This window comes from Pelophylax lessonae, assembly GCF_965119305.1.
Source record: "Pelophylax lessonae genome assembly, chromosome: 3".
Classification (NCBI taxonomy): Eukaryota; Metazoa; Chordata; class Amphibia; order Anura; family Ranidae; genus Pelophylax; species Pelophylax lessonae.
Genome location: NC_138770.1, coordinates 194937880 through 194951001, shown reverse-complemented (window position 1 = coordinate 194951001; position 13122 = coordinate 194937880). Strand labels below are relative to the sequence as shown.

The 13122-nt window shown below is 42.1% G+C and overlaps 1 protein-coding gene across 1 annotated transcript in view; it reads left to right on the top strand.

The window, feature by feature from the left end:
• The window catches only part of KLHL6 (kelch like family member 6), a 105385-nt gene that overhangs the window by 10190 nt on the left and 82073 nt on the right, over positions 1-13122 (top strand). Inside the window, exon 2 of the mRNA XM_082252204.1 lies at positions 6120-6285. Within this exon, the coding sequence (XP_082108330.1) occupies positions 6120-6285 (166 nt within the window). The remainder of the gene's footprint in view (positions 1-6119; positions 6286-13122) is intronic.

Below are 13122 nucleotides of genomic sequence, written 5' to 3'. Positions count from 1 at the left end.
GCTGTGGTGGGGCAGCAGCTGACACAAATAAGTAATATACCAAACTTAGAAATAATCTTAAGAAAAAGTGTCCAATCTAGAATGAAAATCAACAAAAAAAAAAAAAAACAGATGTAGCTGTGGTAAATAAAGCTCACTGGGAGCCAGATGAAGTCTCCATAGTGTAGTATTTATTGGATGTGTATGTTAAAAGCCAAAAATAAAATGAATCATAAAACCATATGACAATGGGTGCCACTACCGACCCGATATTGGGCAGTGGCCTGACGTCAGCACTAATGTCCCCTCCCTAATGCGTTTCATCCAATAGGACGTTATCAAGGGGTCCTCTAGTGTCAGAAGTCAAACTAGTTTATATAGCCTCTCAAAACTGCTCAAATCACGGTGTCTCCTTAGAAAATTACAGAGAGGAAGTGATCCGTCCCCCTTTTGCCGGTGACAGGAAGTGACACGGCCACCATTATACGTATGTTCAAAGGCACATGAAATGCCAATAACGCCATTTTGTTGAAGACCAGGAAATGACCAAAGTTCAGTGGAACAACCATCAAATGATAAGAATGTTGGTGTCCCCTAATGCAGAAAATAGTGCATATCCTGTCTGAAAAATTCTCAGAGAACATCAAGAATAAATTGCAAATAAGCAAAAATGTAAAAAAAATGTATATAAAAAAACCTAAATGCATAAAAAAAATCTAAAATCAGACATCGCAGTCAATGAGCAGTAATGATCCGCAAAAGTAAAATATATTAATACATAAGAATGCGTAAAATTGTAAAAAAACCTACATTTTCAAAGAGTAACATATATACATATATGTCGGCTCTCGACAGCTATGTACTAACAATCAGATTATCGTACGATGGCTTAGAGAGCGGTATTTTTTCGCCTGATTTTCTGATCGTGTGTACTAGGCTTAACACTGGTCAACATTTCCTTTTTTATTAGGATAACAAGTTAGCAACCACTGTCAAAACTAAAATTGCTCAGTTCAGGTACATTTATCGCAGATTTTCTGTTTTTACTGAGAATAGTAATGTGAAACCTTGCCAAAATGTTCAACAGAGATACATTGTAATATGAAAAATATCACTGATGACTTCTGTACATAGGAATGCTTCGTTATTTGTAGGCCCTTTATTAAACATGAAAACCATCAGCTTTGCACAGTACGTAGCTGGTTTCTGGATAGTAATACTTATACAACAGTTGTGTAAATGTTGTGTTCCCTTCCCAGTTGCACAACAGACAAGGAACATGCAGTTTACCCAGAGAATTTGTTCTCAGTGGTTAAAGCTTTAGAAGCCCTGTTTTCCTCTTTTATACTTTTTTGCTTTGCTTTTTACTTTTTAACTTTTATCTTATTTATAGTAATATTACACTGGTCAACTGACTTTAATTCCCAGAGACCGTCCCACACTTCTCAACCAGGATATTTTTATCCCTGGAAATGTGCCCACTTTTTTGTACTAGCCAACAGAATCGCTTAATCCCTGTTCTGCACTGTAGATTTAGTCTGAATCATCTATTAATAATCATCTTTTGATGTCCCTTTTAACTTAAAGTGCTACTAAACGATACCCTTATTCTCCAAAAATAAACCATACGCACCCACTACTAAATTGTTTTGTAGTCCTATTTTAATGAAATTGTTTCTTAATGTGTTTTTCTGCCTCTTCCTGAACCTCTCCCTTTCCCCCTTACTTCTATGTGGTTGGAGAGAGCATTTTAGGTTAGTTGTGGTAATGTGCACTGCTCTTTGAACACTACAAATCCCATAGTCCATAGTTAACCTTGCCAGAGAGCAAGAGAGGGTGGCTAGGTTCAGGGCAGCTGATAAGGCAGTACAGCCAGCCCTGCTGTACTGGGCCCAGGCCTCGTCAGTTTAAAAGGGGGGGGGGGCGGGCACCTGCCAAGCAGGGGAGCCAGCAGTACTGCCTTATCGCTGACACTTGTGACTCTTGTGCAGTCTGCTTCTACTTTTCTTTTCTTTCTCCGGCTGCACTGCAGGAGGACTGCAGGAGGATCGGTTCTAGTATCTGCGCCCCCTTCTCCCTGCTGTCTGGGACTCCTGTGTGCCCCTTTCTGCCTCAGTGCTGCCATTTTCCCTCCTCTCCTTTCCCTCCAACAGCTGCTGAGGGCACACAGGCCAGGTTATTTCAGGATAGGGAGCAGGGGACTCACTATCCTTAATGAACACACCGCCCTAAATGAACACAGTGAGCGATCAGTCAGTACTGATCGCTCACTGTGGAGGTGCAGATATTGCTTCTGTGCTGCAATTCACTTGAATAAGTCTTGTTCAATGGGGGTATATTTTCTGCCATGGCTGCAAAGCATAGCATAGTGGGCATTGCATTTTAGCAAAAATATAATTTCATGTTTTCAGAGGAGGGGGGCCCTGCCTGGTAGGCTGTTCGGGGCTCTGTGATTTCTATCAGCAGCCCTGGCTATGTTCATACATATAAAGGGTCCATGGAAAACTAATGTAGCCACCCTCTAACAGAAAGCTGGAGTACAGCAGCAAAAAAATAGGAATTAGGAGATTCAGAGGAGGCTGGAAGTATTGGAAGATACTTTTATAAGAATAAATACATAAATAGACACCACATTGCACTGGCATTTTATGAGTTATTCATAAAATGCAGAGTGTGGTGCAGAGCAAATGGTGTCCATCAAAAAGTTCTCTGCCTAACGATGCAGAAACTAGACTATGATAGGGGGAGGGCCAGGTCACGTGACCTGCCAATAAAGCATTTTCCTCTTCCTCCCGACACTTTTTCTTTTTCTCATAAATGAAAATGAAAATCCTAAAGCAAATGAAGCAAAGAGCACATTTGGAAAGCAATCCGCTGAGTGAGGATTTTGATTTGAAAAGCAGCACTATGGTCATCTTAAGTGGTTGTAAAGGCAGAAGGTTTTTTTTTATCTTAATACATTCTATGCATTGAGATAAAATGCCTTCTGTGTGCAGCAGTCCATCTCAGCCCCCATAATACTTACCTGAGCCCCCTCTAGATCCAGCGCTGTTGCACGAGACACTCGGCTGTCTGGGACTCCCCTCCTCATTGGGTGAGACAGCAGCATGGGGCCATTGGCCCCTGCTGCTGTCAATCACAGTCAGTGAGCCAATGAGGAGCGAAAGGGGGTGTGGCTGGGCCACAGCTCTTTGTCTGAATGGACACAGGGATCTGTGGCTTGGCTTGGGTGCCCCCATAGCAGGTGGCTTGCTGTGGGGGCACTTGACAGGAGGGAGGGGCCAAGAATGTCAGCGAGGGATCCCAGAAGAGGAGGATCCAGGCTGCTCTGTGCAAAACCAACTGCACAAAGGAGGTAAGTATAACATGTTTGTTATTTTTAATGAAAAAAAAACTAAACTTCAGTATCACTTTAGGACTTCACTGCGTTAAAAATCATCCAATTCTTAAAAGGATTGTAAAGTCTCAAAGTTTTTCACCTTAATGCATTCTATGCAATAAGGTGAAAAAACTGTCTTTGCTGCAGCATCCCCCCCCCAGACCCCCACTTTTTCTTGCCTGAGCTCATTAGTTTCAGTGCTGTGCATAAGCCCAGCGGCTCCAGGCGCTGGCTCTCATCTCAATGGACAGATTGATAGCAGCAGGTGCTTTTGGCTCCCGCTGCTGTCAATCAAATCCAGTGACACAGGAGTGGGGGGGCAGAGTCCCGCTGTCTGTTTCAATGGAAAGCGGCTTTTAGGGGCACCCGATGAAGAGGAGGAGCCAGGAGCGTCGCCTGGGCATCCCAGTAGAGGAGGAGCAGGGCTGCTCTGTGCAAAACCCTTGCACAGAGCAGGTAAATATAACATTAAATACAAACAGAATATTCGGCGCTGAACCCTAATTGTGAACTCAGATCAGCAGCCAAGCACTAAAAGGTAATCCTTAAATCCTTTTTAGCATAATCAAAAAATTCACAGTGCGGCGCAATCTAAACTATATCAATATCAATATAATTCCATAATCCTATATATGATAAAGCATAAATCACAAGCAGTCCAAATGTCCATAGGAAATAAAGGAAAAATGTCCCATATAAATGCAAACTGGTAGGGAATTCCTATTAGCATTCAGAAGCCCAGGTGCTGATATTTGTAGCATGCAATGACACACATAAAGTGCTCGATCCCACCACCACAGCTCTCTCTGCCTCTCACCTCCAGAATGCGACCCCACAGGGTCAGTAAGCATGTATAATACACCTATGCTGGATCCTCCTCCTTTTGTCCTGGTTGCATCACGGACTCCAACCGCACCAAGATGAATATTTCAACATTAAATTATGGGACATTTTTCCTTTATTCCTTTATTCCCTATGGTCATTTGGACTGCATTGTGATTTATTCTTTATCATATATAGGATTATAGAATTATATTGATATTGATATAGTTTAGATTGTGCCGCACTGTGAATTTTTTGATTGAGGTAAATATAACATGTTTGTTATTTTTATTTAAAAAAAATCCAAACTTTTACAACCCCTTTAAGCCTTGGTTTACACCATAAACCGCATGTAAATGGCACAGGAACCACAACGCATTCCTGTTCAATTCACATGTGATTCAGTGTAGTGCGATTTGAGCCCATTCATTTTAAATAAGCTCAAATGGCACCACCTTAAATCAAAGTCGTGCATTCCCCGATTTTGGAAATACATTGTAATCAGATCGCATTGTACTTTTGTATCATGTGATCTGGTGTGATCTGTTGTGGGCGAACACACTGCATGTGCGACCTGGGTTTGGGGGGTTGTTAAGATTTCACTGATGCCTGCTGCAGATTGCAAGGGCAGTGTGATTTGAATGTGGTGCGGGAAACACACAAGGATTGCGGGGTTTCTGGCACCACATTAGGGTGAACCTAGGCTAATAGTTGGCATACAGTAATGGGTGACAACATATCAGCTGAACTAGGTTAGCGTTGTCACCTTAGGAAAGGAATTTACCAGGAGCTACATCTGGCTGGTAGGATCACCAGGAATCATTTCAATGGAAGAGAGAAAAATAGGACTGATTGAACTGTTTCACATTACATGAAGGAGAACTTGTACAACATCACATCCAGTAGATGAACATTTCCCCCAAGTTGTATCCCTTTAAAGACCCTGCAAGTACTGAAAAATACCAGTTGTTCTGCAGAAATGGACATTGTTTACATTTTTTATGTTGCCAGGCCTGCTCAGTTGCCAAACTATTTAGACAGGTCTACTTTTCCATCTCCATACCATGAAGGCTAATCATTCTGCTGGTCCTAAGATAAGGACTGGGAGGATTAAATACACAGGAACACAGGAGAGCTCTAAATTTCTGACGTGATCTACATATATTTTTTTTTGCATTTATCATACAGATATAATAAAACATTTTCAGTGGTACACTTAAAGGACCAGAAGGGAGAAAATAAGTGAAGTTCATTGTTGGAGTTTACATACACTTTAAGGGCACATATAAGACAACATATGTGGCCTGCGTTTGTGAATGGCAACCTAACACACCTTAGCAACAAATGGGTGTTGCAGCTGTTTACTGTCAGATATCTGCCATGCTTTCTGGTGCATTAGGCAGCTCATTCAAATGAATGAACTGCTTAATGCAATGCAAGTTACTATGTGACATAACGTGCGCTAATGCACTACAATAGTGTGACTAGGCCCAGTGTTTGGATTTCGATTTGCTGGAATTATTTCAAAGGGCCAGGTTGTACAAAACTAATATTTTACTTAGGGGTGGACTCCAATGTGTGTAATCGACCAATAGTTTCTTATATCCTGGGTAAACTCCACTGGTGAGATCCTTTTGTGTGAGAAACCCTATCTGCTCCATTAGGAAAGTCTCATTCCTCCTATTGTACAAGAAATGTGAACTCGGAAATCCCCCAATAGCTACCTGTATGTCTCGTAGGGGTACTACCATAGTGTTCTACAGGCTGTTGTACAAGGATGGTGTACTTTTACCCCTATGTGACTTTTACATGGAAGGGATGCTATATAGAATCATGCAAGAAGATTATTGTCACTTTTGATTGCTCATTGCACAACTTCTTGTAATTTTTCATTACATCAGAGTGCATGACTGAAACTTTCACTTCATGTGTTTCTTAGGGCCATGTTCTGCAATGATCTAAAAGAGAAGTATGAAGAAAAGATTATTATCAAAGGGGTGGATGCAGAAACCATGGAGATTATTTTGGATTATGCGTACACAAGCAAAATGGTGATCACAAAACAAAATGTTCAAAAAATACTGGAGGCCGCAAGTCTTTTTCAAGTAAGTGTAATTTAAATTAAAGATGTCAATAATGAAAATTTAATTTAAACTATATAAATATACTGTATATATAAAAATAACTTATGACAGTTGTTGTACTGCTTCTATTTTGAAGACTGGCAAGGCTTTTCCGGTAACAACTAATCAGCACTGTTGTTGGGTTTCTGTGAGGACATTCATAATAATAAAAACACAACCAAACAGGAAGCAATGGTAAAGTGAGAAAAAAATTATAGGACTGTCTTGTAAATTGGGGAATGTAACCAATCCACAGAAATGATAGGACTGTGTTGTAAATGAAGGAATATAACCAATCCACAGGTACCGCTTGATTTACACCTTTCTTCGTTCAAAGGAGGCTGCCTTTGTATAGTCAAAGAAAATGGTTCTAAAGAAGCTTCCCTTTTCTAGCCGTAGCATCAGTCCTGGATAAAACACAGTGTTTAGCCAAACTAAGAATAAAGCGGCTAATAAAAGATTTATTGGAAACACTTGAATATTTAAGAACTTACAGTTAAAATGATAGATGATACTTAAGTGTGAAGATGTAATAATGATAATAAGTTGCACACACATAGCTACCAATGTCAGCTCAAAAAATCATTTCAAGTGCACATAGTTACTGTACGTAGTTAATCTGGTTGAAAAAAAGACAAAAGTCCATCCAATTAAACCAACAGAGGAAAAAAAAACAAAAAAAAAAAACACACTTAAATAGAAAACCTCCATATACACTATCTAATACCCACAGTTAATCCAGAGGAAGAAAAAAAAACCCAAATAAAGCGTGATCCAATTTGTTTCAGCGACGGAAAAATATTCCTTCCAAATTCCCAAGAGGTAATTAGATATTCCTTGGATCAACTTTACTTATAAATCCAGGCAGGCCCGGACTGGGACAAAAAATAGGCCCGGGCATTTCAGGCTGAGCAGCCCATTTTTTTTTTTTTTTTTTTTACACCATATCACAAGTAATGATAAATCATGGTTTCTCTATGTCTTTAAAGAGGAAGTAAACCCTCCTCAGGAAGTTGTACCTATAGGTAAGCCTATATTAAGGCTTACCTATAGGTACTGTAAATATCTCCTAAACATGCACCGTTTAGGAGATATTTACCTTTAATGCAGCCAGTGACGTCACTGGCGCATGCGCTCTGAAGGAACGGCAGATCGTGCCGTTCCTTCAGAGCCCCGTGCCGTGACCGTCGGCTCCCGCGCGCGTGCGCGGGAGTGACGTCACCGCGGCTCCGGCCAATCAGATGGCCGGATGCCGCGATCCCGGAAGACGGGCGACTATACATGTCGCCCGTCATACAGGTAAGCGGACGGCACGGCGGGGGCTCGTTCTAAGGTAAGTATTTCATAATGAGCTAGTATGCGATGCATACTAGCTCATTATGGGTTTCTCTTTCAGGATTTAAAGAAGAGGAAAAAAAAAAATCTCGGTGTACAACCTCTTTAAGTTATATTTAGCCTGCTTCAGTCATTGTATTTTATTAATCATTTGAAATTATATACATTAATAATAATAAATTATAGAATGAGTGCAATACGTAAGGTGCAAAATTTTTAATGAACGATTCAATACAAAAATAAATAAATAACCAAATATATTAGATTTTTTGGCATATATTTTTGTTATCTTTAAAATAACAGAACAAAATAACTGCACTATGGATTCAGCAAGTTTCGTAGAAGTTCACTGGTTTCTGCAACTCTGTCAATGACATCATCAGAATCAAGGTTCATTAGTATATCCTTTTCGATTGCCATTAGCATCAAAGAGCTCAAATGCTCGTGAGATACAGAGTTTCTTAGACGGGTCTTAATAAACTTCAACGTGGAGAAACTTCTTTCACAGGCGACTTGAGTAAAAGATAGTGTAAGCAAAAACTTGTAGGCTAAACCAGGGGCGGGGAACCTTTTTTCTGCCAAGGGCCATTTGGGTATTTATAAAATCATTCGGGGGCCGCACAAAATTATCAATCTAAAAATGCACCTATTATATTTGGTCAAACATTTAATTAACTCACCCCTAATGTGATGGCTGCAACTGCGTCTCTTTGGTGTGGTGTGTGATGTTAGCTGGTATTGATGATGTTGCTACTGGCAACTGGTTTTCCAGGTTTGCGTCGGTCAGTCTTGAGCGGAGTTGACTCTTTGTGGTGGTAAGTTTTAAAAGGAACTGCTGGCGGGTACAGCTGGCTGGTACTGCTGGTTGGTACAGCTGGCTGGTAATGCTGTGGGTACTGCTGGCTCAGGCTGGTACTGTGCTGTGGGTACTGCTGGCTGGTACTGCTGGCTCAGGCTGGTACTGCTGTGGGTACTGCTGACTCAGGCTGGTACTGTGCTGTAGGTACTGCTGGCTGGTACTGCTGTGGCTACTTCTGGCTCAGGCTGGTACTGCTGGCTCAGGCTGGTTCTGCTGGCTGATACTGTGCTGTATGTACTGCTGGCTGGTACTGCTGTGGGTGCTCCTGGCTGGTACTGCTGTGGGCGCTGCTGGCTGGTACTGCCCACTGCACTACACTGCCCACTGCACTGCACTACACTGCCCACTACACTGACCACTGCACTGCCCACTGCACTACACTGCCCACTGCACTACACTGCCCTCTACACTGCACTACACTGCCCACTGCACTGACCACTGTACTACACTGACCACTGCACTACGCTGACCACTGCACTACACTGCCCACTGCACTACACTGCCCACTGAACTACACTGACCACTGCACTACACTGCCCACTGCACTACTGCCCACTACACTGCACTACACTGATCACTGCACTACACTGACCACTGCACTACACTGCCCACTACACCGCACTGCACTACACTGCCCACTACACTACACTGCCCACTACACTACACTACACTGCGCTACACTGCCCACTACACTACACTGCCCACTACACTAACCATTACAGTACACTGTCCTACCTACAATATTCCTATACTGAACTACACAGCGTGACCTGAACTGCTCTCCCCTAACTCACTCTGTCTGGCTGTGTGGCTGCTGACTTACCGGAGATCCAGGCTTGAGGAGGAGAAGAGACGTTCGTGGTTCACTGATGCGGAGGCGGGACTCCAGGAGCAGGATCTGAGATAGGCCAGGCCCCCTGCTGCCACACATGACCCTATTCGCCCAATAACAGGGCACAGCCTGACAGCGGACATGGCGGCCTGGAGTGCGGGGACATAGCGGCTCGGGAGTGACATGGTGGCACGGGATTTCGCTCCCCTACATTTTGCACCACCCCCCTTCGCACGCCCCACGCTACGCCACTGATGGTAGGGCCGATCCTGGGCGCCGCAAAGCGGGGACAGTGTCCTCAGTCTAGGGACGTCTGGTCACCCAAGCACAGGGGGCCGGATCAGATGACTTTGCGGGCCGCATACAGCCCGCGGGCCGTAGGTTCCCCACCCCTGGGCTAAACCAATGACATTATAGGCATCAGTTAACAAATTAAAGCGCTGCAGTATCTTATAGCAGCAAATAGCACAGTTCTTACATGCCATGCAAGATTTGTTCACCAGTTCTGTTTCTGGCAATATGCTTTCCTGATTTTCCATAGATACATCTTCTTGCACAATACTATATTCATCAAGGGGTGATGTTTTCAGTCTGGGCCACTGCATTGCAAAATTTGCCAGTTGGGAATGCAAATTTTCTGATGTTGCTCCCTCATCAAATCTAAGTAATCGTTTGCTGAGTTCATCCATTGCTGGTGCCTGAAGTCCAGATTTTGTTATATCAGAGAAGCTGTTTGGTTCCAAGCAAGCTAAGTCAGCATAGAGAGTCCCACAAGCGAGAAAGCGGTGATTCATGCTCTGTGTGACCGTATCCAATATTACATTGTGCACACGTATTGTATAGGCTGAAACAGCATCACAAACTGCTACATTGTCATCAGTCTCATCTGGCATTCGCTTTCTTTTTCTTATTCTTTTTTGAGGCAGAGTGGTCTGTACTTCTAGGTGGTAACTTTCTTCTTCTTATATCTTGTCATTTGCCCACTTAACAAACTTATCAGCAGTCATTTGTATGGAATCAAAATCTCTTGTAATTGTTTTAAATGTTTCATAGGTTCCCTGTACCATTTGCATAGATTTTGAGATATCCATTTGAGTTGTTTGCAGATATTTGGACAATGGTGTTGTCAATTCAAATATTCTCAAAAAAATTTGTGCCATGAGTATGGTTTCATATTTGAGCAAGGATTCCGCATAGGATTTTGCTCTAACACGCACCTCAGGTTTCGATGACACGCTTTCTTCAATTCGGCTCTACAGTAGACTAAGAAACAAAGCAGAATCAGGATTTGAAAATTCCCCAAAGACTTTTCTTAAAGCAACATCTTTTGACCACCAGTGTGTTTCCCCAATTACTGAAATTCTGTGACGATGAGGGTCCTGGCTAACTTGTTCCCAGGTATTCATGCGCTGATAAGAATCCCAAATAAAGACAGCCATGTCATTCAACAAACTGAACAGTGATGCACTTTCAACTACCACCTTTGTTGTATCTGCAAGTACTAAATTCAGAATGTGTAGATAGCACCAAATGTGAATTTGCCCTGGTGATTCAGTTGACAGCCATGAAGAGAAACCATTGTATTGGCCTTGCATATTTATTGCTCCATCAGTTGAATTGCCAGTGCAATTTGTGATATTAAGTTTGCATGATTTTAAGACTTCCGTAAGCAAATTAAAAAAGTTTTGTCCTGTTGAAGATTCACATTCAACAACTGCAAGAAGCTTTTCATTGATACAATCAGTCACATAGCGAACAATTATGGAGCATTGATCTTTGGAAGTGATGTCTTGAGTTGTATCAATTTGAATTGAAAACATCCCGGCTTCCCTTACTTCTTTTGAGATATTTTCCTCGATAAGCATCCGAATAGCTTGTATAACTTTGTTGACAGTTGTTTTTGAAAGCAAGGTTATCAAAGATCCTCTTCCTTTCCCTCCAGAAGAGTGCAATTTCTTGCTGTTTTCAATACATTGGGTTACATGATATTTCAGGCAAATGTCATACTTGCTGACGAGAAGAATGAGTTCTAAAAAATTTCCATGGTCTTTTGTTATGTCCTCTAAATTATAGGCAGCCTCATCTTTATCTCCCCTATAACTCAAACCCTGCTTTCCTATAACCTCTACTATATCTACAATCCGCTGCAGTACTTGTCGCCTGTTTCTTACTTGTTCTCGCCATACAGACATTTGCTTATACATAAGTAGATCATCAACACCAGCACTGCTTGATTTCAGAAAAAAGGCTTCGGCAGACATGTTGCGCATTGCACTCTTCTCATGCTCTTCAATTCTTTGATGAACATGACGCTCATCTGTCATTCCTTCAATAAAAGAATTTGTTTCTTTAGACTTTGCAAAAGGCAGACAAACAGAGCAAAATATAGCTTTTTTTCATTGCAGTAGGTGAGCCATTTGCGACTTGTTCCATCTTTACGTTTTGTCGCATTTTTTAGTATTGGATCTGGAATATCCTGCCGTGGATGATATTTGAAAAAGACAGCAAACTCATTTTTTATCCGCTCTAGCACTTCCTTTTTTTTTTTTACGGACACGGGTACACTTGTGTCATCCGGTCCGTATGTCCGCATATCATCCCATTCGTTTGCGGATGATACACGGACATAATGTATGTCTATGGGATTGCGGATGTCAGCGGATGACACCGCTGACATCCGATTTTGCGTCCTTTCCGTTTTTTAAACGGAAGAAAAATAGGGTTCTGTTCCATTCCAAAAAATGGAACAGAACAGAAAGGAAGCAAATCGGATGTCAGCGGATGGTCATCCGCTGACATCCGCAATCCTATTGACATGCATTATGTCCGTATATCATCCGCAAACGGATGGGGTGATATACGGACATACGGAGCGCCCATGTGAAAGGAGCATAAGAGAGATCAGACAATTACCAAAACCAATCTCATATACAGAAATTATTCAAATCAGGATTTCTTCTGCGAATAGCCTGGCCTGGCAGGCTGGCACTGGCAGCAAATAATTTATTCAAATCAGGATTTCTTCTGCAAATAGGCTGGCATCAGAGTCAGACAATTACCAAAACCAATGTCATCATGACACATGATCAAAAAATGAGGAAAAATAAGGATTTCTTCTGCAAATAGCCTGGCAGTGACATCATCAGATCAGACAATTACCAAAACCAATCTCATCAGACACATGATCAAAAAATTAGGAAAAATAAGGTTTTCTTCTGCAAATAGGCCTGGCAGTGGCATCAGATCAGACAATTAACAAAAACCAATCTCATCAGACACATGACATGACCAATTCAAATCAAGATTTCTTCTGCAAATAAGCTGGCACTGGCAGCAACAATTTAATTCAAATCAGGATTTCTTCTGCAACTAGACTAGTACTATGCCTGCCACCAGTGCCAGGCCAGCCTATTTACAAAAGAAATCCTGATTTGAATTAAATTGTTGCTGCCAGTGCCAGCCTATTTGCAGAAGAAATACTGATTTCTTTGAATAAAATTGTTGCTACCAGTGCCAGCCCAGCCTATCTGCAAAATAAATCCCTAAGTAGAAGTCACTCCTCTCTCCAGTCCTCTACTTACCTTGGGTGTGCTGTGCGGTGTGGCTGCAGAGTGTTACCGCTGCACTCTTATAAAACCACAAGGCGGGCCCCTCTGCAGAGTCACCTGACCCCTTTTTCCACCCCCCTGAGCTTCACACATTACTTGGATTGGCTGGTTTGAATAGAAACACTGGGAAGGGGGTGGAGCGAGCGAGCTAGAGAGGACCCATTTCTGCTTGATATTGACGTGAA